This window comes from Alternaria infectoria (genome assembly GCF_024043175.1).
Source record: "Alternaria infectoria strain BMP 0036 chromosome Unknown scaffold_28, whole genome shotgun sequence".
NCBI classification, from domain to species: domain Eukaryota; kingdom Fungi; phylum Ascomycota; class Dothideomycetes; order Pleosporales; family Pleosporaceae; genus Alternaria; species Alternaria infectoria.
This window is the reverse complement of record NW_026250717.1, coordinates 113,439-137,296: the sequence shown is the minus strand read 5'-3', so window position 1 is coordinate 137,296 and position 23,858 is coordinate 113,439. Positions and strand designations below refer to the sequence as shown.

Sequence of the window (23,858 nt, the reverse complement as noted above, 5' to 3'; positions counted from 1 at the left end):
GCGCGGTAAACCTAATTGTAAGAGGAGGACGGACTATGTAAAGGAAGGGGATCGCTATATGCTACATGGCATGGTAGTGTTTGGGATTTCTCTAACTACAGATTCTATCTGCCCATCATGAAGCTCTACAGCTCACTTGCTTTCATACCTTTGTTCCAGCTGGGGTTCGCACTCCTCGATGTCGACGCTATAGTAGACAAGCACTACCGCAACGACGCAGCATGGTACCGCGACCGCATTCCTCTTTTCGAGTCGAGCGATCAGGACATTACTGATGTGTACTACTACCGATGGTCCATCTTCCGCGCTCACCAACGCGATCTTGGTGCTTATGGATACATATCTACGGAGTTCCTTGACGATGTCGGGTGGCAGACAAAGCCCTTTGCAAGTCTGAACGATGCCACTGGATTCCATCTCTTGGAGGGGCGATGGTGCCGCGACCGCCGCTTCAAAGAAGACTACGCGACATTCATGTACAGCAACGACAGTAACAGCCGCCAATTCTCCGAGAGCATGGCCGCAGCAGTCTGGCAAGGCTATCTCGTCGACGGCGTAAAGGAAGACGCCATCAAGCGCCTCTCCGATATGACACGCGTCTACGAAGCCTGGGACGATTCCTTCGACACGTCAAAGGGGCTCTACTACGTCGAACCCATCCGCGACGCAACCGAATACACAATCTCATCCATCGACTCGTCAGGCGGCTACGACGGTTTCTTCGGCGGTGACTCCTTCCGCCCTAGCATAAACAGTTATCAATATGCCAACGCGCTCGCTATCGCCAACATGGCGTCTCTAGCCGGGTCTATGAACAGCACCGTAGACACATACACCAGCCGCGCCGAAGCACTGAAACAGCGCGTCCAGGAAGCTCTCTGGAACACAACATTCTCCCACTTCATCGACCGCTACCAAGTCAACAACGAAAACGTCACCTACTGGGACCCGATCCGCGGCCGCGAACTCGTCGGCATGGTACCTTGGACCCACGACCTACCCGACGACACGGCGGACTACGCGCAAGCCTGGAGCCATATCCTCGACGCCGATAAACTACGGGGAGAAGCCGGTTTAAGGACTGTAGAACCCAGTTACGAGTACTACATGCGACAGTACCGGTACGAAGGCCCCAACCCAGAATGCCAATGGAACGGCCCTGTGTGGCCATTCCAAATGACACAGGTACTTTCTGGCCTCGCCAACTTCCTCGACCACTACGAAAAGGGCAAAGAGACGGGTATCATCAACAGTGATGACTACACGAACCTCCTCCGTCAATACGCACAGCTACACCGGAACCCCGACACAAAGATCTTGGATCTAGAAGAAGACTACTACCCCGACACGGGTCTACCCATCGTAGGCCTCAAGCGCTCGCATCACTACTTCCACTCTGGTTTCAACGACCTCGTCTTGTCCGGTCTCGTTGGCATACGACCTCGCTCCGACGACGTACTAGAAGTAGCCCCCCTAGCCTCCGCCACCCAGCTGTCCTATTTCCGCGCCGAACGCATCATCTACCACGGCCGCGAAATCGCCGTACAATGGGATAAAGACGGCACGCACTACAGCGGCAACAGCACAGGTCTAACCGTGGAAGTCGACGGCAAGGTCGTCGCTGCAAGCCCCACTCTCAGCCGTGTTACCGTTGACTTGGAGAGGAAAGCGCCACCAGCTATCACGCGGAAAATTGCAAAGTCCATCCAACTCAACTCCACAACCCCTTACCCCCGTGCGTCTGCCTCCGTCGGTAACTCCAGCCAAGCATCCACATACCCCGCGATCGACGGCCGGATTTGGTTCTACACGGAGCCGGACGCGAAGAACGGGTGGGATACACCCGTTGGTAACGGCTCTTCTGTGTGGTTTGAAATCGATTTTGGTAGGAGTGTTAGTATGAGTAGTGCTGAGCTGGCGTTTTTTGCGGATGAAGAGCAGGGGTTTGCGGCGCCGGTGGGGTATAAGATTCAGGTGCCCGGTGCTGGAGAAGGTGCTGAGTGGATGGACGCGGAAGATGCTGTCTACGGGGATGTCATTGCGAATGGAATTACGGAAGCGGAGTGGAAGGAGGTTGAGGGACAGAAGGTCAGGGTGGTTTTCACGCCCAAGATGGGGATGAAGGTTAGGATTGCGGAGTTCAAGGTCTACTAGGTGGAAATGGGGACTTGGGATTGCATAATGCAAGCCATGTTGACTTTGCAAGCCTCTATGTGGTCTCCAAATTTAGACAGTGACATATATGGAAACGAATGCTGTTAATTACCTACTCAACAAACACATCCTGTCATTCCCACACGGTCATCATACGAATGCGTTGAGTTATACCAAGATAATATATATTCGCATGAAAATGGGTATGTACAAACTCCCGCCAACGCCAGCAACCCACCTATCTACCTATCCACCTATCCACCGATCGCCATCATCACCGCCTCCCCGGCCCCAAACCACCACCAGCCCACCACCCCGAGTCAACCCAATACCTATTCTCCACCTGCGCCGTCTCAACCGCCCTAACCAGCTTCCTGCGATCAACATGCAAATCCGCATGACCATTCGTCGCCTCACCGGGTGTGCGCCTCCCACTCCTTTCCTTCCTCAAACCAGCAAGACCAGCAAGTCCATCTTCAGCCGCAACCTCAGTATCAGACGTCGACACCGGCGACACAGACCGCGGTGTCGAGGAAGTAGGCGAGGGGGAACTGTACGGCGAGTAAGATGTCGGTATAGCGCCTAAGATGCGGCCAGCAGCGAAGACGCAGCCGCCGATTGCGTGCCGGATGAGGGAGTCACCGGTTAGACTGCCGATGATGAAGACGTCGCGGGCGACTTCGAGGGATGTGGCTTCGGCTTTGGCGCGGAGGGTGCGACCGGAGATTAGGTGGATGGAAGGGGAGTCGGGAGGAGTAGTGTGCTCGGGTGTGTTGAGGATCTCGGCAATGAGGTTGGGGGAGAGGAAATCTAGGGTTCCGCGGCGGCCGACGACGTAGGCTAGGCCGCCTACTTCGCGCGTGACGGTTTCTCCTGATGGGAGGCGGAGGGTGGCGGTCGCTGTTTTTCCAGAGGGGGATGCGCTGATGACTTCGGCGTTGGGATGGCCTTCGTAGAGGGACCAGTCGCGCTGTTGGAATGGATTTGATTTTCGTCGTACAGAAGGGGACTTTGCGGTCTTTTTCTTTGAGGCGATTGCTGCAAGCTTCATTTGGCGATAGACTGTCGCATACTCCGGGTATGCGGTGTGGTGACAGCCTCGTAGTGGAGACGGCCTCTTCTCAGGAGCCCACTGGTAGATATGTATGATCCTGCGAGTGGGAGGTGCTGATATGATGACATCGGCAGCAGAGAATCCAGATCCAATGACAAGCAGAGGCGCCTCTGGCGACTCCATCTGCGCAACGGGCGCGAGGTACTGAGGCGGCGGGATGTTGACCGTGAAGATACCAGAGGCAAGCACGAGATGCTTGCACCGGATCCCGAGACTGCCAATGGAGAAGCCGCGAACCGTTCGATGTACGTTTTCGACCTTCAACCCAGTGTAGATGCTATCGGCGATACCAACAGCTTCCGGGTATGTCCTCAGGTAGTCGGCGACCTCCACCCTCGATGGCCGCACGAATTCGGCTTCATCCTCCCTTCCGCTCTTAGCCAGGTGATCCGCGTACGAATAGCCCGGGAGGCTCAGCTGTTCCGCATAACTCAGTGTCCCAATGTCCGCGCTCGCAGAGACCGGGTTCTCCGCCCATTGTCCGCCCGCATGCGCCGTGTCTCCAATTGCGACATGGGGTATCGCCTTGTCGGGCTCGTACCGCCACTCAATGCAGGACGTAGGATTCAACTCGGTGTCGGCATTCGGTCGAACGAGGGTATCGAGCAGCGTGTTGACGGGCAGCGCTTGGGTCGAGTAGCGCAACGAGGACAGGAAATGCGCGTAGAGGTCTGGCGTCAGATGAAGCAGGTTGGGCGACTTCTGCAGTTTCGCGTCGAGAATCGCGTCATGATGGCCGCCAATGTAGTAGGGGATATGGCCGTGTAGGATGTACGAGAGGATGAGCGCGGACGGCCCATTGCCTGGAATTTGTAATCAGCATGTCGCCTCGGAGCGCGTGTTATTCCCATGGCGTACCAATGATCAACGTGTCGACGCATTTCGGAAGCGAACGAGCCATGGACTATTGCAGCTGAAGGCCATGGGGAAGTAAAGACCGGCAAGGGCGAAGGGAAGGGCGGATGGGGCTGTCAATAGTGTATGTCTTCAACATGACGGCTTCTTATTTTCTTCGGCGCTAGAAGCGGCGGAACAGGGACCGCAGTGGGGGACGTCGGGTCTCGCCTTCCAGATTGGAGGGGTCGGTTGCGAGCCGTCGCTGACCAAGCTGATGCATGGGTGAAAGTGCCGTATCATGGTGACGATTCAGGATTCAGGCGCAGTGTGGAATGGATGGATTGCGTGATCGCTGCACGAGAGCGACGCGTGAGACGCACGCGGTCACTGCATGGCCGTGGGGGTGCGCTTGCAAGTGCGGGGCAGGCAAGGTAGAATATTAAACTCTAAATCCAGATGAAAGTCAACTATGGTATCTCGTCCTAACTGTCGCGCTCCAAACCGCCCTGTAAACTACGAGTTGCAAAACTCTGCGCAAGAAAAAGAGCGTGCACTTTGTGATTATCGATCTTGTGACTATCGATTTCAAAGCACCGGGATTACCCGTGGGATCCAAGAGTGAAATCGGTCCTGCCAAACGCTACCCCACATCTCACGTCCGCGTCTAGTCCGCGACACGACCCATGGTTCTCTAGTATCTGTACGTGACGGTATTACGCTCAGCAACGGGCGAAACGTCAGGGGCCTGTTGCTGAGGCACGTTGAGATCGGGAGTCCGAGGGCGTTCGGTCCGCGGGCGCATGTGGTCATCCTCTTCTTGGATCGTCGGTTGCGCACCGTGCATGGTCAAATTATTGGCAGAGCTCTCTTGCCGGCCCAGGTATGATGGAGTAGACTGAAAGCCTGGGTGATAAGGGTCTGGTGAGCCACCGTAATTGTTCGTCGACGTAGAGTTTTGGTACGACGCTGGAGGTGTGTAGGTTGTCGTGTAGTGGTCAGCGAAGGGGTTCTCTTCTTGCGCGCTCGATTGTGTGCGGCCTGGTGCAGCTTGCAGTGACGGGGGAAGAGAGCTGTTGTCATTGCCGTGGTTGGTAGCCGATGCGCTGGGTTGTGTCGTTCCGAAATCCATAGGGGCCAGCGAAGGCGCGTCGTTGTGCGATGGGAGATTTGACAGCCCGGGAGACTGCGCAGGCACACCAGCTGGACTACTGGTGCCGTTGGGTGGTGGCGCGTAGGCTCCGTTCTGTACTGGTGGAGAGGGTGAGGCACCCATGAATTTACGAGCTTGAAGGATGGCGCGCTGGTGCTTAGAGGCAGCGAGGGACAGCTGCTCGTTGGTTTCGATGAGAGTGAGCATAGTGTCATCGTCAGGCGCCGGATTGTCGCAGGCGATGTAACCATGTATACTGCGCTGGGCGGCCGTGCAGCGCTCAGCGAACTCCTTGACCAAGTCGTTGCCGAGCAGTTCATTCGCTGGTGTAGACTGTACGAGCTGGAGGAGTAGCTTGGCCGATGTACGCGCTTCCTCGATGCGCCCCGCGAGCTCCACGGGTGGCGGCAACGACTTGGAAGACGACTTGTGTCCGCCTGAACCGAAGCCGCCGTGTATGTTCTGTGACCCCGACCAGCCTGGCGCATTGAGCTTCCGGGGGCCAAACTGCTTTGCCGCGGCAGCCATGAGGCCCTTCTCCTTCCTGTACATGGCGAAGAGCGTGTTCAGGTTGGTGTCGTATGCCTTCTCGCGCTCCATTGAATCCAGTGTCTCCTTGACGATCTGTGCGACACTCGGGTCTTGCCCATGGCGAAGTAGGTGCTTGACTGTGTCGGCGAATTGCTTGTCGAGGTTCTTGGTGAAGGAGGGTCCTGGGTTGTCGGCCAGGATCCTAATGAGCATGACAGAGTTGTACTGAACATGAGGGCGGTTGAAGTTCTCTTTGGAGAGGAAGATGCGGATCTGTCTGGCGGCGGCTGCGGCTGCGCTGGGGCTTGCGACGGCGGACTCGACGATGGTAGGCAAGTGGAGGACCTCTTCACCCTGGGGATATTAGTTGTCGTGTGGATTTCGTGGGGCACCAAACATACCGAGTTGGCGGCACCAGACTCGCAGAAGAGCATCTACTCGCTGTCAGCTTGGTGGATGCGACGAAGCGGTATGACCTACCACTCCCTTGGTAGCATTGGCCTCGGGTGTATCGGCGTTTGTATCGATATTGACATCTTGGGCTGCGTGCGCTATCAGTGTTAGGGTGAAATAAGTAAACGAAGGAGATGCGACGCACAGGATCGTTTGCGCATCAAACTGCCCAACTTGAGGCGCTTCTTGAGGTCCATGTCTGCCTTGGTAGCGGGGCCGTTCCGCAACGTAAAACGGTCGCAAGGGTATTTGAGGGCAGCTGCGCAAAAAGAAAGCACAGAAGCGCAAAGAGGCCGGAGTCGCGAGGCCGGGGCGTAAGCGTAAAGGAGGCAGAAGCGGTACTATCGAGGTGTTGATCGAGGCCTCCAACGCGCCTTCCTCGCGCGGACGGACGGTTACCTAGGTAGGGCTGCGCCTCTTGTCGCCAAGCCATGACAGACTCGCGAAGCACGACGGCCGACGTAAACAGCCGCGTATAACGTGTGGCGACGCTGCACCCATCTCAGTGCTGTTCTCCCATCTACTCCTCCCGTTCGGCACATCTACGCGTCCTGGATGGCGTAGGCTGTGCCAAGACCTGCCATCGGCCTTTACCTGCAGACCCCACTGGCCCGTAGTCTGCGTTAATCGGACCCTTTCCGTTCATCCACCTTGGGGCCATCGCAGAATACGTCGACACTGTAGCACATGACCGGGTTCCTAGCCTGTGGCACCGTCGCGTGATACCATGTCGCGCCTATTCGACGGGCGACACCAAGATGAGGAGGCCAAAGGCGGTTGAACACAGAACCAAACCAGGGCAGCGATGACAATAATTTCCTTTGTCGCCGAGCGAGGTATGACGGTGACGAGTTTGAGCACAGTACCGATATAGCCGTTCCAACGCGACTGTATGCTGCAAGATACGTCAACATCACGTCGCAGCATGACTCTTCAGTAGCACCCGATTCCACCTCGTCCTCGACAAAGTCTGGCACAGCCAAGCATAGCTTTCATCAACCGACACTGTCAGCGATGCCCCATCTGAGCGCAAGAGTATTGACCGTCACGCGTACCTGCAGATATCAAGACTCATACCCGTGAACTGACCCAAGATCGCTTGACCGTGGCTACGTCACTCCGCTAGCATTGGCACGACGGGAGGCACTCATCTGCTGCAGCCTGCTGCGACTGCACTACTCTGCTGTTAGTGCTGGAGGCTGCGACTACCTTCAAAGTGTCGCGGAGTGCTATGCTTTGTCTGGCGATAGCGTGTTGCTAGACCCTCACATTATTCTCCGCCTGCAGTGTGGCTACCTGCACCTCCAACACCAGCTGGAAGACGAAGAAGCTCATTTGGGTCAACCTGTACTTTGGTGCATACCCCAGGTATAACAGTACCCATTCCGAAAGACTCGTAACACAAGTTACTACCTTTACCCTGAGGGCGCAATTTCAAGAAGAGGTCCAAGTAGAAGGGAACGTTTCTTGTGAAGTCACAAATAGCTTGCGATTCATCATCTCGCTCAGCTGCTGAGTTGTCACTTAACTCGAGGCGATACGCCGACAAGGTTCAAGGATCGGCGCGCTCGGCAAGCGATCATTCCTACAGGATGCGGAGCCATGGCTTGGCTAAACGTCATCCCTCATGCACACTGGGCCCATTCCTGAGACACCGCAACAGCCACTCGTCAAGTCCTGGTCAAGTGCCAGGCACAAAGTATATGACCTCGACCATGGCCCTCGCCTCCCTTTGTCCCGTGCAATACACCCACCTCCTGACCTCACCAACCCACCAGGCACCCGCGCCTTTGTCTAACAGTACCATCATACAAAATGGCTCCCGAATCCGCTTCCGCCATGGCTGGCCGTGCTCGAATGCGCACCGAAGAAACCGAACAAGACCGCATCACCAGAGAAAACTCAGGCTTTGCCGCATTTGAAGCAGACATGCCGAAACTCACCAGCCGATTCAGCTTCTCCCTCAAGGACAACCTTTCATCATATTTTGGTCGCAAGAACCCGTTTTATAACAACGTCAATCCAGAGACCGACTATGTGTGGATCTTGGATACTACGGCATACCAGAATCGCCTAGGAAGGTGGAATGCCGAGTTCGTTGCTGCCTATTTCGTCAAGAACAGTGGCAAGGATCTCTCCAAGATCGTCGCATGGGTCAGTGAGAAGATCGGCCTAGCGGACGACGAGCAAGCCAGGGCAACTGTCGCACAGAGGCTCCAGCCTTTTGCGGACCAGATCCTTCCCGCACATGCCGTCCAAATCGATCTTCTGGGTATCAACACCAGACTGGGTCCCAGCGGACGCGACGGCATCAGCTCCGATGTCTTGGCTATCCCAGGGAACGACTACAAGGAAGGCCAAGTCAACAAGTTCAAAGCCGTCAACGCCGATGCAACGCCGTTCAACATCACATTCGCCAAACCCAAGGGCTGGGCCATCCTTTCCGATGTGGACGACACGATCAAGAAGACTCTAACATCGTCGCCCGTCGGCATCCTGACCACCACCTTCGCCGAAGAGCCAGAGCCCATTAAGGGTATGCCAGAACTGTACAGGCACATTGTACAAAAGCTCGACAACCCGCCCTTTTGGTATCTCTCTGCATCACCATACAACCTCTACCCATTCCTGCGCAAGTTCCGCGAGCAATACTACCCCAACGGCACCATGATCCTCCGCGATGCGAGCTGGATGAATCTTGCTGGATTCCTCGCAAACCTGACTCAGGGTACTGAGGCCTACAAGGTTGATCGCATCGAGAAGGTCCACGGATGGTTCCCCAAACGCAAGTTCATCCTCATTGGGGACTCGACTCAAACAGACCCTGAATCTTATGGTGAAGCCTACCGCAAGTTTGGCAAGAACTGGATCGGCGCTATTTACATCAGGAAAGTCACGGGCGTAGCGGAGATGGACGAAGGCAGGAAGAACGACCCGGAACGATTCGAGAAAGCATTCAAAGGTGTACCTAAGGACATCTGGTACATCTTCGAGGATGCGCAGGAGCTGTATGCGAAGATTGATGCTTTGCCTAAGATTGAGTAAGAGTTGGATGTCCAGTTTATGAATATTATGGGTCACGAAGGGGCTCATCTTGGGCGAGCTTCTTCGTATAATGCGGCATGGGTGTGGCTATCGCTCTTCTGATACTTTTTGTTCTACGCGAAGTCATACCGATGGGTCAATTTCGACACACGGAGGAGAACATGCTGGAGTACGGCGTCCCGCTGATTGTTTACTTTACATAGCCAAGCAACACGATACCCAATTCTTTGATTCATCTCCAACTTTCCTATGCTTTCCTGTTCTTTGGGTTCCCTTACTTTACACGGCACACACTAACACTGAGGACGATCGAAACGAAAGGATATTGTTTGTTCTTGCCTATTTATCGACATGACTCATGCTGGCCAGCTGTACTGTGAAGAAACTACAGCATTCAATCTCGAATTCAGATGCACATCATTCACATTGCCACAGTACCGAAGGCTCGAAAACATGTCACCGCACCTGCAACCTCAGCAATGGCAATCTGGACTTGTACACAATTCCGCCGCTCAACGTCCACAGTGCGACTACATTCTTATCTATCCAGCTGTTCGACATGGCAGCAGGCCCGCTACACCTGCAGCAACCCGAACCAATACCTCTATACGTCCTTCTCGTTCTTGTTGTCGGTATCTGCTGCTACTTCTTCTTCATAGGCACCGCCGCAGTACGTCTCTGGTTCTACAAAGGCGCCCTCGGTCCCGCCCCAGAGAAGTTCATCGTGATCAGGAACGAAACTCAAGAAGACGACCACCATGCGGCCCCAATCCACAGTAAACGAAACGAGCTCGGTACAAGCGCTGAAACCCTAAGGAAGCGGCGCATGACCGTCTTCACCCACGACTCCTTATCAGCACCAACAGAGACCATAGCACACAGCACGGCCTTCTCCCCCCGCAACTTATCTACAGCAACAACAACAGTCAACCTCCAAGACATCTCAGACATCTCAGACCTACGCTCATTCACAAACCCCCAAACACGAGCCTACCTAGCCGAAGAACGCCGCATCTCCCTTATGCCGGCCTTCGACGCCGACGACTGTGGAACAGGCGACTACTTCCCAGACATACCCCTTACAAACCGGCCCATCGAATCCACCACCAACTATTCCAACACCCTCTCCCCTTCACACTTGGGTCTCACACCCACACCCCGCAGCAACTGGCTCACCATCTCCTCACAATACATCGAATACCACGCCGCGCGCACCCACCTCCTCTCCCGCAACCGCTCCTCCTGCATCCACGTCACGCCCGAGGGCGAACGCGCATGTCGCGAACTCCTGCAGGAAGTCACGTCTTTCCTCGTGGATATGTATCCGCACCAATTCCGTTTCCTGACGAAGGCGCGCAGGAAGCATGTGCTGAATGAGCTTACGAGAGAAGATTTCGAAATAGAACACGGGTTGGAATGTCATCCGTTGGAGGTAGTTGCTAGGTTATGTGCGGAGGATTTCATGGTTTGGGGCAGGAGTGAGAGTACGTTGAATTGGTATTTACAGGCTGCTACGACGCTGTTTCCGAGCGGGTATGTTGTAAGTCCGTATATGGGGAGGACTGTTGATGTGGTGGTGGGGGGCGAGGGGAAGGGGAAGGGAGAGGGGAAACCGGGTTTGAGGCCTTGGTCTGGTATGTATTCCTTCCCTTATTCCACAAAAGACAGTTGTAGAATTCACGCTAACACCCCCCTCACAGACATCCAATTTATCCTCAAACTCCCCCTTCCAACACTCTCCCCTTACTCCTCCACCGGCCCCCTATCCCACACGCAAACCTTCATCCAAACCCGGCCCCTCCACGCCACTCTAGCTTCAACCCTGCACATCCCTCGCCCTATGGACTTTTTCGCCGGCCACATAGCTGATCTGCACCCCTCTGAACTGCTCGTGCGTACAGAAACGCAGATGTATGCGCGTCTACCCAAATCAGGTGCTGTCATTGTGACCACTCGGACAAACACCGAGACGCTAAGTGAGATGAAAGATAGAATGACGATGAGGGAGAAAGACGCGTTTTTGAAGGAGATCGGGCAGTGGGGAGAGGAGGAAGCGAGGGTTAAAGGGAGGGATCTTTGGATTGGGGTTGTGGAACGGTGTTTGAACGGTCAGTTATTTCGAGTTGGGATTGCTGCCAAATAGAGTGGGCTGACGAATTTGTGGACAGGTCAGAAAGCGTTTAGGGACGATGTAACGGTTTATAGTAGGGTGTCGGTGATGGGAGGGATTAAAGGCTGAGGCGGACAGTGGACGACGTTTGAAGCTTGAGGTGATATGCTGGTGAGTGTGACATCGCACTAGCGGTAGTCGCGTGAGGACGTGTGACTATGTAAGCTATCCTATAGACGACGTACATTTCAAACCAATCACGCAACACAATTACAAAACCTCATCGCTGCATCTGACTTTTGCAAATAGCGAGGTGGCTTTGTATCACAAGACGCCTCAGTGGTGCGAATCCCAAATCGCTACCACACAACGTCCGCAATAGTGGAGTACGGAAAAAACATTTCCTCGCGCACAAAAACCCAAATTGTGAACGTTACAAAACCCCATCCGCACACTGACAGAAGAGATGGCGTACGCAATCCCGTCCAGCTCCCTCAGCATGACAGCAGCAACACCCGCTCTCTGGCTGACTGAATACCCGAAATCGAATCCCACGAACATGTCCTTCGCAACTACACCCAGCATATCCATTCCAACATCCATATCCAACTACGCACCCCCACCACCACCACCATCCTCAACCCCAACCCTCTCCCTCTCCCTCCCCTCCCCACCACCCACACAACCCACCAACCTCACCTGCTCCCCCCAGCCCCCCACCTACGGTCCCCTACCCCCAGTCGAAAACACCCCATACACCTTCTCCACCTGGCCCCAAATCTGGCAACCCGCCCTCTCCGCCCTCACACCAGAGCGCTACACGCTTTCTTTCCGCGACGCAAACGCTTCGTACGTCGGAAGTGGGTATCTGGGGCATTACGAATTGCAGGCGTATGATGCGGGGGAATGTGCGAGGAGGTGCGATGGCTGGGGGGATGATGGACTGGATCAAGAGGGGGTTACAGGATCTTCTATTGCCTCTTCGTCTGATCAAACGGCCTCATCCGGTCTTCCAACACCACCACCAACACCATCACCCTCCCCACCACCATCCACCCACCCCCAAACCTGCAACGGCTTCAACCTTTACTTCGAGCGCTCACCCTCTATCCACCTCGGTCCAAACTGCAGAGACGCAGCCAGCCGGACGATAATAAAATGTGCGCTGTGGGGCGAAGGGGTAGAGGAAGAAGGAGCGACGAATACGGGGTATACGGAGTGGGACTTTAACGTTGTGATTGCGGGGTCGAATGGGTATAGACTGGGTGGGGAGGAGAAGACGTCGGAGGGAGTGGAGAGTGTGGCTAGGAATGTGGGGTGGAGGGGAGGGTTAGTGGCTATCATGATAGGAGGACTCGTACTTGGGGGCATAGGATTTTGAGAGGAAGTATACCGGTAGCTGGTCGTTACACACAATGGAGCACCACGGACCACGCTCATTTCATTTTCGAACACAGCTGAAGAGGACTCTCGGGTATCATTTGGGTCTATTTGTGACCTACGTTCCTATGTACAAATACAATTACTGCTCCCCATTCATCAAAGACGCTAGAAGCGCAGGACGTTAGTACCAACCGCTTTTCATGGCCCGTATTTCCAAACGCCGGCAATGTGCACAAACATGCTTCTACTAGAAGGCATACAGACCCCGCATGTTCCAGATCGCTTCATCAATCATGCTGGGCGTCCATTCGGCGCCCGTCATCTGCCCAGCAATGCTCTCCCGCTTGTCGCGTGACAGGACTAAGAAGCGCTCGATAAGATCGCCATCAATTACGCTCTTGACGGGCGCAAAGTAGCTGCGGAAGGCGAGATGATCACGGCCAGACAAAGGCTTATCGTCCGACCGAAGTTGAAGCTCCAGTTGCTGGAACATCTTGTGTTGTCGGCGAGAGTTGAAGGGGATGAGTGCACCAAGAGTGCCTTGGAGACCGGCCCAGAAGATGATGCGCTCACCACCAGACAGGAGAACCGTCTTTTGTATCGAGACAGGAATGTCGTTTGTGAAGTAGTGTGCGATGAGGTCAAGACGGTTGGGTGTACCGCCCAGGTAACCCTTGTCTACTAGTAGATCGGAGCCGTCGGGCGATTCGTCTGAAGACTCTGAAACCTTCTGGGGGCAGCGCACGAGCCAGATGTTACCGAATTTGTCACCACCGACTGTGGTATCGTAGTCCAGCATTTCTGATGCGGAGGTATGACGGGCGATGGTGTCATCCACAAAAGGAATGAGACGGTTGGGGTGGACTTGGTCCTTGTGTACAACGTACGTGACGGATTGCGCCTGGTCGGAAACAACAAGTCGACTGCCTTGAGTCTTGAGATCGGTGATACGTGTCGCTACGCAGTTCGGAGCCTGAGCTTTACGAAGGACCGACTTCATACCACAGTCGTAAAGACACAGGTGACGACCAACACCGGCGATAAGCTTTCCCTTGAAAGCCAGTAGCGCTAAAGGTGGATCGCTGACCTCGGTCTCGTGGAAGAACTCCAACTCGCGGCCAGTGGGGTTAATCTTGTACACCTGTATAGAAGCAGATGTGTATTTGAAGGGATTGAAGCTCAAGTCTTTAGCAGTACCGACAGCTAGGAATGCTTCGTCACCGCGGCTCTCAAAGAAGACTAAAGCAGCACTGACAAGTGACTGGTTGCCGTTGAGCTCGACTGTGTGGGTGACGGTCTTCTCGCTCACAGGGTCGACCACTTGGATGCAAGAGGCCCAGCTGCCTTGAGCCCTTGGGTATCCAAAGTCGATCGCTGGAAGTTCGTCGCCATCAAGTGTGCCGTTTGCCGCATCGCCATCGGCGTCCTCAATCTTCATGGAGCCGTTGGTGCCATCGGTCTCTTCCTTCTTTACACCAGCATGTGCTATCAGCTGTTGGCGTCTATCGGCGCTGATGGTGTTGTTATCGCTCTCGATCACGTAGAAGACACCCTGGTCGTGCCATCCGACCATCTTCCTGGGGGTGTATTTGAGTGGGATGTTCTCGTAGGTCGTGTTGTCCGTCAAGTCGTTGAAGGTGAAGATTCTGTTTCGTTAGCAACTGTTCATTTGTTTTGTAGTTTTGACAAAAATGAGTTGGTAACTGCTTTCAGTAGGAACAATTGGAAATTTTGTTTCAGCCTCATCTTGATTCGACGGTAGGAAACATATTTTCATCATTGCAGTTGGAGCGAAAGAAATAGGGGGTGCTTACCGTAACTCATTAGCGCTGACACAGATGATTCCTTTGAACTGAGAACCATCAAAGTTCCAAGCGGACTTGAAAGGGATGTAGTTCAAGGGTGTCAGCTGCAATACGCCGGTCCGGGGATGGGTGTAGCCTAGCCATGGCCTTGAGGTCATTGCGAGGATAGCAGGTTCGCCGGCCACAGTCACGTTCGCAAACTTGATAGGCTCGGGGCCAAGGAAGCGCCTCCGGGTGTCACCGATGTCTCCAGTCATCTCATCCAGTACTGATCGAATGTATACACCGCTTCGCAGACCAATGTGCAAGAACTGGCTGTATCCACGGGGTGACTTGTCTGTCATGAGGTTGATGGTCAGGTCGCTCGGCGGTGATGTAAGAGCTTGAACAGAGATGCTTCGTAGGATATTGCCTTCCATGTCAGGACTCAGGTTGAATATCCGGACGGTCTGGTCGCTGCAGCCAACGGCCAAGAAGAAAGCTCGCACGCTACCCTCTGGGACATCGGGCATCGCCAGGCAGTTGATGGTGCTGTCCAGGGCAATCTCCTCCTCGGCCATAGCAAGTGAACCATCGGAGTCGCACTCAAAGTACAAGATCTGGCCTGAGCTCAGCGCGATAGCAACCTGTCGGTTGTTTGTAGCGCAGGCTACAATGGTACGATGGGCTGGAGGTTGCCAATCAGTCAAACTAGCATGTGTCGCGCTCGCATCTTCGTTGGGAAACTGGATGCCCTGGATGTGGCGGATGCCCTTGGGATGGATCTGGATGATGCAGTCCTCACCAAATTGTTGCACACCGAGCGTGTTTGTATCTGGGAGGAAGCCAGTGTTAGAGGCTTCCTCGACATCATCGCCGATTTTCAGAACTAATGTTCTGCTATGAAGGCACATGACGATGAGGGTGTCAGTCTCGTCTTCGCTGGTGAGCTTTGTAGTCCAAACATCTGACGCGTTTTGCGGCAAAGGCGACTCGATGAGGTCCAAAACCTCCAGAGCATTCCTGGTGGTGCGGAACGAACTTCGGCCTCCTGTACCATTGATCGTGTAAACCTGTGGCGCGTCTTCGAGGGCAGGGTTGGCAACCTCCATACCCATGATCGGGTTCAGACTGGCCATCGACTCTACCGCGGTGAGGTTGACTAGGGCTCGAGGCTTAAAGAAAGGAGGCGCGAAAGCAGTCTCCGGATCGACCGGGAACTGATCGCTCTCGAACACGGGGTCCTCTGTCTCGTCTCCCAACGACTCGAGCTCGTACAGGATACGGTCCCCAGATTCGCAGGCAGCATACACGAAACCTGCCCTGAGAATGCAAATGCTGGTGACGACAGGAATAGTATCAAAGTACTTGATCTTGATCTTGTCGACTGTGCCATTTGTTGCTTCCACGGTAAGCTTGAAGACGTCGCCATCCTCTGTTTGTAGGAGGTAGAAGAAATCGCCGCCCTTCAGAGAGTACAGGGTACCAGCAACAATCATGCGCTTGCGGTTGGGGTCTTCGGTAGCTCCCTCACGACGCGGAATGGCCAATCGGTGGACGCTTGATTTGTTGTTGAAAATACGGCGGTAGGTGATGCTGTCCTCTCCACAGCACAGGACACCGCTTGGAGCGTTTGGACCTCCCGGTACCCGGAAGAGGGTATTGGCAGTCCGATCAACTGGCTCTGACCACTTCCGAACGATGTGGTTCAGACCAAGATCCAGCTCGTAGTATACCAGCTCCTTCTTGATCTCGTCGTACGCTTCGCCGGTAGGATCGGTCTCGGAGTTGGAGTAGTCCACCTCGAGAGTAGCGAACATGGGGTTGTCGTATCCGACATCAAGCCCGATGAGGCAGTACACTAGCGTCTGTGGCTTGTGTGCCTCTAGCGGTGAGGAGATGGCGATGTCCGTCTGGCCACTTCGGGTGAGAATGTAGACAAGCTTGTTCTTCTCCGTCGAGGCGATCATGATAGCGCGCCCTTTCGGGTCGGCTGCCAGATACTCGCCCGGCACTACGCGTCGTATTCCAGACTTGCCGAACGTCTCGAAGTGGACCGTCTTGAAGGTGTGCTCATCGGGCATGTACTCATACGTGACTAACCGTCCTGAATCGGTGGTTATGACGATATGGTCTGACGGAGTCAGCAGAGGTTCTTGTTAATTGCAATCCAGTCCACCGCGGGCTCAGTGAGCTGGGAGCTCGGAGGTGTCGTGTGCTTTGAAAATCACTATACTGCTTGTAGCGGGGAAGTAGGACTGACATACCTTTGGTTCCGCCCGCGATCCTGAACTTGGCGATGCGACGAATGATGCCAAAGACATCCTGCGAGTAGAGCTCTTGAAAGCCCTTCTGCCGCCGCGAGACCTCCAAGATAGCTAGCCGTGAGCCGCTCGCTGTGAGGATTTGCTGCTTTCCGTTTCCAAGAAAGTCGCCGGAGATGGCGTCCTGTGTTGCTGTCGGCTGCTTCACCGTCAAGGCGTACAGGGACATGGAGGAGAAGCTCGTCATGATGGGCGGCGGTGGGCGCTGGCCCAGTTACTCTCGTCGCGTCTAGGTCTTGAGCGCGTGGGGGTAAAGATCAAGATTAAGTCGCGACAATCGAAAGTAATGCTCGAGCGTGCAGAGTGTCGTGCGCGCCGGTGTCAGGCAGCGCGGCTGAAGAGTTGCGGGCGCAAGTTGTCGAGGCTCGTGAGAAAGATTTACGCGCGAAGAGGCCAGAGCTTCTCGGCCTAGTGTCGGTCCGCCCTGGCCAATTGGTGGGATGGGCCCCACTAAAATTTCATGTCGCAAAGTCCTCGAAGGCGCATACAGACGACGCTCCTGATAACTAATACAGTCACGACTCCGTATATTCACCATGAAGCGCAAAGTTGGCGCCCTAGAGAAGCTCGAGTCGGACCATGCGGCACTCCGATTCAAGCTGAAGCGAGATCCCCAATCGTACAGAGACGACTTCGAGCAGCAGTACCAGCAGTACCGAACCCTCCTCGACCTGTTCCTTGCCGACCCGAGCACCTCGGACAGCGGCCTGGTTGCGCTGAAGGATCTTATTGAGTTCGTTTCGCACACTTCGGACCTCTACCCCGATGTCGCATCAGAGTTCCCCAGGGATCTCGAGCTGTTGCTCACCCACCATGAGGTGCTTGAGTACGACCTGAGAGACAAGATCGTCGGCGCATATTGCTTGCTCAAGCGCAAAGAAGTCATAGATTCAGTCAAACTGCTCAACACTCTGTTCCCGCTCCTTGTGGCGACCAACAGTAAGAGTCTGCGACAACTGCTCTACACCAAGATTATCTCAGATCTACGTTCGTCCAACGCGAAGACTGTGAACCACAAGCTCAACAAGTCTATGCAAACGGCACTTTACAAGTACGCAGTATTCTCCCAATGCTTGGCGTTTCCGACTAACCGTCCCAAGTCTTTTAGAATCCGATACCTCCTCGCCGAAGGGTCTCTGGGCCGTAAAGATCACCAGAGAGCTTTGGAAACGACAAATATGGACAGATGCGCGCGCCGTCGAGGTCATGCGACTGGCAGCACTGAGCGACAACGAAAAGACCATCTCGGGCGGCCTCAGGTTCTTCCTCGGCGGTGACCAGGAGCGAGAAGCCGCCGCAGAGGAAAGCAGCGATGACGACAACGATGTGGACATTGGAAAGCTGAAGCACGCTGCCGGCATCAACAAGAAGAGCAAGAAGAAGGCCCGCGACATCAAGTCCGCAGCTACCAGTCTCAAGAAGAAGGCAAAGAAGAAGAACGCACCCCACCCCCTCAACTTCAGTGCGCTACACCTTCTCCACGATCCTCAAGGCTTCGCCGAAACCGTCTTCTCGAAGCACATCCAGAACACCAAGAACAAGCTTGCCCTCGAGACGAAGCTACTGGCACTGCAGCTTGTCACTCGCCTCGTTGGATTACATCAGCTCACAGTCCTTCCGCTATACTCATACTTCCTGAAGCATCTCACTCCTCGGCAAGCCTCAGTCACCACTTACTTGGCGTGCTTAGCGCAAGCGACACATTCGTATGTACCGCCAGACGTGCTTGAGCCGCTTGTGCAGAAGATCGCGAACGAGTTCGTGTCAGAAGCGTCAGCCTCTGAGGTCGCGGCAGCAGGTCTGAATTCCATTCGTGAGATTTGCGCACGTCAGCCATTGGCCATGACAGATACTCTGCTTCAAGACTTGGTCATGGTAAGTTTGCTCCTCAGAATCCGATGCCATACCATATACTAACGCTTCTTAGTATCGTAAATCGAAAGACAAGGGTACAATGATGGCCGCCAAAGGTCTCCTCTCCCTCTACCGCGAAGTCGGCGCCGACCTCCTCAAGAAACGCGATCGTGGCAAGGACGCGACAATGGGTATCCGCGCTGGTACTATCAAAGAACGCCGCTATGGTGAAGAAGCTATTGGGGAAGTTGAGGGCATCGAGCTGCTCGAGAAGTGGAAGGAAGAGGAGCGCAGGAAGAAGCTCATAGAAGCTGGTCTGGATCCCGACGCAGACAACGGCGACGTCGACCTCGACGACGAAGACGACTGGAAGAAGTGGGACGTGGAGAGCGAGGGCGACAGCGACGACTCAGGCGGCTGGATCAACGTCGAAAGCGACGGCGAGGACATCCAAATCAGCGACTCCGAAGACGAAAAGGACAAGAAGGAACGACCCGCAAAGAAAGCCAAGCTCGACAGCGCCACCCCCGGCCCCTCCGACGACAAAGAAAACTCCAAGAGCGCCGAACCAGAAATAAAGTCCCTCTCCAAACTCCTCACAACCACCATCCTCACCCCCGCCGACCTCAAACAACTCCAAGCCCTCCGCGCCTCCAGCACAATAACCTCCACCCTCGCCGGCTCCTCCAAGCGCGCCCAGCTCCTCGCCGCCCGCCACGCCGACGAAGCCATCACCGCCGAGACCATTGAACTCGCCGCCAAAATCGGCAAGAAGAACACCAAGGAAGAGAAGATTGCCCTTGCCAGGGCCGACCGCGAGACGAACCACACGTCCAAAGCGGCGAAGCACCAGGCCAAGAAGGTGGAAGAGGGCAAGAGTACGACGAACAAGGAGAAGGCGAGGAAGAAGAATTTCCTCATGACGCTGGGTAAGGCGAGGTTTAAGAATAAGCGTAGTTTGGGGGATGTGAAGAGGACGATGCAGGGGCATGTTGAGAGGAAGAAGAGGGGTGGGAAGAGGGGGAATAAGGGAAATTAAGGGGGGTCAGGCATACGTTGATGGGGTTTATCTTGAGTATTGTTACTTGTATGGGATGGACCGAAGATGGCATGTTCTCTTATGGCAGACGAATGGAAAAAGGGAAAAGTAACTTGATACCCAGATAGAATATGGATCATGAAACATGAGAGTTATCCCGTTCCTAAGTAGTCCCAGGACTTGACGTGAAGTACGAAATCATCTCCTTCGACGCCAATTACACACACTACCCGCTTCTGGTCCGTCTACCATGGCCTTTTCTCCCCACACTACATGGGGAACACACATACATTCTGTCCAAATACCCTCAGCTCCCAACAAACACCACCTATCCTTCGTGTACCCAGTCTCTGCGCAGCTTTCACACGCATGCTGTCCAGTCCACTCACTCGTCCACAGTCGGTGTCGCATCATCATTCGCTTCAGCTTCCCCGCCTTCACCCGCAACGCGTGGTTCGAAACGAAACACCGGCCTTCGGGCACAAAAGTCGCTCGAGCTTTCACTGTGGAAGCTGCTTGAAGCATGGCCATTACCGGGGACTTGGAGTTCGCCGGCCTCAGAGATAGGTGCAGGTCGTATAGGGGCGCTGCGCTTGCTGCGGGAAGAAGAATGCTTGCCGTTGCCGTGTTGAGACGAAGCGTCATCCTTGGTAGTTGGTGTGATTGGAGAGCTGGCAGAGCGGGGAGGTAGTTTGATGGGAGTTCTCATGTTTTTGGCAGGAGTGAACGGGTGACTCATGTAGTTCATGGTCTTGGGGTTGTCATTGGCCGCCTTCGACATTTGTTCGAGTGTCTGTGGGGATCCGCGTTGTATAGGTGTGATGAGAATACCCTTGTGCCTCGTTGACGTTGCTCCCGGGTCCGAGATCGACTGTGGTGGGGTTTTGACGACGATGTCTTTGGCGCGAATCATGGCCTTGGTACGATTGTATTGCATTGCCTCACTAAAGGTCATAGGCGCGGGGGCGACCATCTTTCCATCAGAGCTGCTCGCTATCGGTGATGATGCAGGTGCGACCGCGAACGCATCCGCAACACCATGCCCTGTACCATCTTGCCACATGTCAGCATCAGCAGAAAGAGCCTGACGCACTGTATGGTCCTTTGCTTTCTGAACATCCATCGCGGGAGTGATGATAGGCTGTGGATGGGTCGTCAGACCGATAGCACCGTCGCTGTTGTTCTTCATTCTCTTGCGCGAGCTCTGTGATTCAGTCTCCATCCAAGCGCTCATATATTGATTCTGGATCTGAACCATCATCGATATCTCATTTTGTAGACCCTTTTTGTCGGTAGAGTGTGGATACACTTGTAGCAACGATGTAATAAGTGAGGTGTGCTCGATGAGGTGACTGACGAGGAGGTTGGGATCTGGGTCTCGATGTACCGTTGGCGTGTGATTCCTATGTTGGTCAACGTTGCGTACCCTGGACACAGGTGTGGCATTCGATTGAGTGGTCGGACGGCTCGATTGCGGTCGAGCGTGCCGCTGATGTTCTCTGGCTTCATCATCGCTGGTTTCAGCAAGGTCAGCATCGGCGAGCTTCCTCTTCTGTGGGGAAGGTCGTGAGTACTCTTGGATGTGATGGACAGCTCTCCTACGGAGCGAGTTCTCGTTCTGAGAGGGAACCATTGGCAAGACGTATGTGTTAGAAGGAACTTGGACATGATAGTGTTGCGCATATGATGGTTGGTGTTGTGGCGCGTGTTGCGCAAGAACCGGCGCGGAGAGCGGATACTGTACTTCAAAAGGTACATTGAGCGTGTGTCGGCCCCATGCTGCATTCGGGCTGATGTCAGGCGCGGAAGTGATCTTCGCGCTCATCATGCGATAGATATCATGACTCTGGTGCCCGGTGAATGTGCTGCCGTTCGCAGGCATGGCTGCCAATGCCGGTCTGGAGATACCGTAGCTGTACAGTTCTCTATATCCGTTGCCGATGAACTGATGCGGTTCTGAAAACTTTTTGTGTTTCTGTCTGCGCTTCGGGGCTCGCGTTGCTCGCCGTGGAGGTGGTGAGGTACCGTCGACGATGATTGGGTTATGGCTGCTGCCGCTCATGTTTGCGAAAGGCTTAGGTGCGAGCCTTCGCAGGGCGGAGGAGACTGTCCGATCGGTGGGATCAGTTGAGCCTTGTCGTTTCTTCGGCGTCGTGATGGTGAGTACCACTGGAGATTCGCCGGTACTTGGGGATGTGAGACTGAGATCATGCTCACTAATGTTGCCAGAGAGCGCCATTCTGGGCGGAGTGTCTGGCACTCTTCGATCGTCCGGAGATTTCACGACCTTCTTTACGCCGGGAACGATGATATGTATGGTGTCGCTCGCCTGTCGGAGCGGTCTGGGCCGTCCAATACCAGCCGTGGCCGGCTCTGCGTTTGCAGTGCCTCGCCGAGTGGACACCATGATGTTCAATGTTTGTCCTGGTTCGTCAGACCTTCACCGCTCAGTCGATTTCAAATTCTCCTCACCAGTTCCTAACTATCACGTCGCCGAAATGGTACAGCGCTGTGCCGGATTAGGGTGGTGAAGATGAGAACGTGATTACTGGCGACGCTCTTCTTGCGTCCGCGAGGTGGAGCGAACCCGACGACGATAGCGGCGAAGGCGAGAATGGAGAGCGAAGTGATGAGTCGCAAGCAAACTTATGATGTTGCCTACATGTATGTAGAAGGTGCACTATGTGTGGGAAGGGACATCCACTGTTTGAGAGGAAGGCGCGACGCACCGCGATCAACAGCACGAACGAAATCTCAGCATGACACATCGTGAACGAAAAGAAAGACAATGATACCTCATGCGCTCGCCGTTGGTGCTTCGCGCGGCAGCTCTCATCCTGCGGTCAGAAACGCGCGAAGTTTAACCAGCTCTTCCACATCTTCCCCATCATTGACGACGCGATCGATAGCACCATCATCCCAAGCGATGCCATGCCAAAGCAACACACCCACATCTCTCATCACTCTCACGTCGCCCATTCGAGCTTCCAACTCCGGTACGGCGTCGATCAAGTGCGACCAAAACAGCTCACGAAGTTGCGTCGCGGTGTTAAGGTAGGCCCACGTGAGCGCAGATCCGGGGTGAGCGATTGTAATTTTTCCAAGGAGATGCTCGAGTCCATACAGGCAGGTCCCAAAAGGTAGGTATTCCGCCTCCGCCCAGTCTACCAGGCCTGTGATCTCCCAAGTGTTCTGGTCCACCAGGATGTTGGACGGGATGAGATCCCCGTGATTGAGTACTACTGGGTAGTCTTCCATCCGCTGTATCGCACGCATTGTCTCTAGCGCTCTTTCGCGTAGGTATGTATCCGGTAGCTCACTAGCCAGCCTCCCAAGTCTAGAGATCATCGTTGAGCCGACCTTGCCGCGGCACTGCGCGAGCATCGATGGACGCTCATCCATGGGTGAATCTGCCCGTACCGTTCGGGTAATATCATGTACTTCCTGTGGTGAGTGCCAGCTTTGTGCAATAAGATCCGCGAAACTCGTGATGAGGCGCTCTAGTCGCTTTCCTGCACTGTCATCGAGTGAATGTCCATGCTGCTGTAATCGGCTCAGCGGCGTGCCGTCAATCTTTTTCATCTCGTATGCGCATATGCCTCTGGGTAGTGTCAAACCGAGATTCTCGATGGTGGGGGCTAGTGCTGGGTGTGCTGTGCTAGCAGCGCGTACAATGTTGAGGTCGAGGGCGTGCTGAGGCGGCCGAAGCTGGACGATGAGAGCAGGCTCATCCTCACATTCCACCTCTGCGGTAGCCTGATACCGGGTGTTTTCCCTCGCAAAAGCTACTTTTGGTGGCGTGACCAGAAGGGTGTAACTGCAATAGCCCTGTTCCCCAAACTCTTCCACTTCACAGTCTTCATAGCGATCTCGCACAGCTTTTACGCAGATTTCCCTATCCCCCGAACGCAAATTGAATCGATTCCAAAAGTTCGGAGACGTCATCGACGGTGCGACCTGAGCGTGTTTGGGACGAAAGCTCGAGGACTCGAGCCCTGTCGCGAGTTTGAGGCGACGCGAATCATCCCGTCTCGCATCATCTGTGACATTCTGCCGTAAGCCCTGTCGCAACACATACGA

General features: G+C 54.6%; 8 protein-coding genes across 8 annotated transcripts; 4 read left to right on the top strand and 4 right to left on the bottom strand.

Annotated features, from left to right (window-relative positions):
- Positions 1 to 117: 117 nt before the first annotated feature.
- On the top strand, positions 118 to 2,154 carry J4E92_009854 (uncharacterized protein; the record flags this gene model as incomplete). Its single annotated transcript, XM_051501196.1, has 1 exon — positions 118 to 2,154. The coding sequence occupies one exon, from the start codon at positions 118 to 120 to the stop codon at positions 2,152 to 2,154; it is 2,037 nt and encodes a 678-aa protein (XP_051348581.1).
- Positions 2,155 to 2,428: 274 nt separating this feature from the next.
- On the bottom strand, positions 2,429 to 4,169 carry J4E92_009853 (uncharacterized protein; the record flags this gene model as incomplete). The annotated part of the gene is made up of 2 exons (XM_051501195.1): positions 2,429 to 4,071; positions 4,163 to 4,169. The coding sequence occupies 2 exons, from the start codon at positions 4,167 to 4,169 to the stop codon at positions 2,429 to 2,431; spliced, it is 1,650 nt and encodes a 549-aa protein (XP_051348580.1).
- A 627-nt stretch (positions 4,170 to 4,796) lies between these two features.
- On the bottom strand, positions 4,797 to 6,436 carry J4E92_009852 (uncharacterized protein; the record flags this gene model as incomplete). The annotated part of the gene is made up of 4 exons (XM_051501194.1): positions 4,797 to 6,140; positions 6,188 to 6,220; positions 6,267 to 6,337; positions 6,406 to 6,436. The coding sequence occupies 4 exons, from the start codon at positions 6,434 to 6,436 to the stop codon at positions 4,797 to 4,799; spliced, it is 1,479 nt and encodes a 492-aa protein (XP_051348579.1).
- A 1,618-nt stretch (positions 6,437 to 8,054) lies between these two features.
- Positions 8,055 to 9,284, top strand: J4E92_009851 (uncharacterized protein; the record flags this gene model as incomplete). Its single annotated transcript, XM_051501193.1, has 1 exon — positions 8,055 to 9,284. One exon carries the CDS (start codon positions 8,055 to 8,057, stop codon positions 9,282 to 9,284), a length of 1,230 nt encoding a protein of 409 aa, XP_051348578.1.
- A 161-nt stretch (positions 9,285 to 9,445) lies between these two features.
- On the top strand, positions 9,446 to 10,828 carry J4E92_009850 (uncharacterized protein; the record flags this gene model as incomplete). Its single annotated transcript, XM_051501192.1, has 3 exons — positions 9,446 to 9,453; positions 9,720 to 10,604; positions 10,792 to 10,828. The coding sequence occupies 3 exons, from the start codon at positions 9,446 to 9,448 to the stop codon at positions 10,826 to 10,828; spliced, it is 930 nt and encodes a 309-aa protein (XP_051348577.1).
- Positions 10,829 to 13,024: 2,196 nt separating this feature from the next.
- J4E92_009849 (uncharacterized protein) lies at positions 13,025 to 17,072 on the bottom strand (the record flags this gene model as incomplete). Its single annotated transcript, XM_051501191.1, has 3 exons — positions 13,025 to 14,423; positions 14,592 to 16,695; positions 16,829 to 17,072. 3 exons carry the CDS (start codon positions 17,070 to 17,072, stop codon positions 13,025 to 13,027), a joined length of 3,747 nt encoding a protein of 1,248 aa, XP_051348576.1.
- Positions 17,073 to 17,421: 349 nt separating this feature from the next.
- Positions 17,422 to 19,778, top strand: J4E92_009848 (uncharacterized protein; the record flags this gene model as incomplete). Its single annotated transcript, XM_051501190.1, has 3 exons — positions 17,422 to 17,936; positions 17,986 to 18,760; positions 18,813 to 19,778. The coding sequence occupies 3 exons, from the start codon at positions 17,422 to 17,424 to the stop codon at positions 19,776 to 19,778; spliced, it is 2,256 nt and encodes a 751-aa protein (XP_051348575.1).
- Positions 19,779 to 20,163: 385 nt separating this feature from the next.
- J4E92_009847 (uncharacterized protein) lies at positions 20,164 to 22,185 on the bottom strand (the record flags this gene model as incomplete). The annotated part of the gene is made up of 1 exon (XM_051501189.1): positions 20,164 to 22,185. One exon carries the CDS (start codon positions 22,183 to 22,185, stop codon positions 20,164 to 20,166), a length of 2,022 nt encoding a protein of 673 aa, XP_051348574.1.
- Positions 22,186 to 23,858: the final 1,673 nt, after the last annotated feature.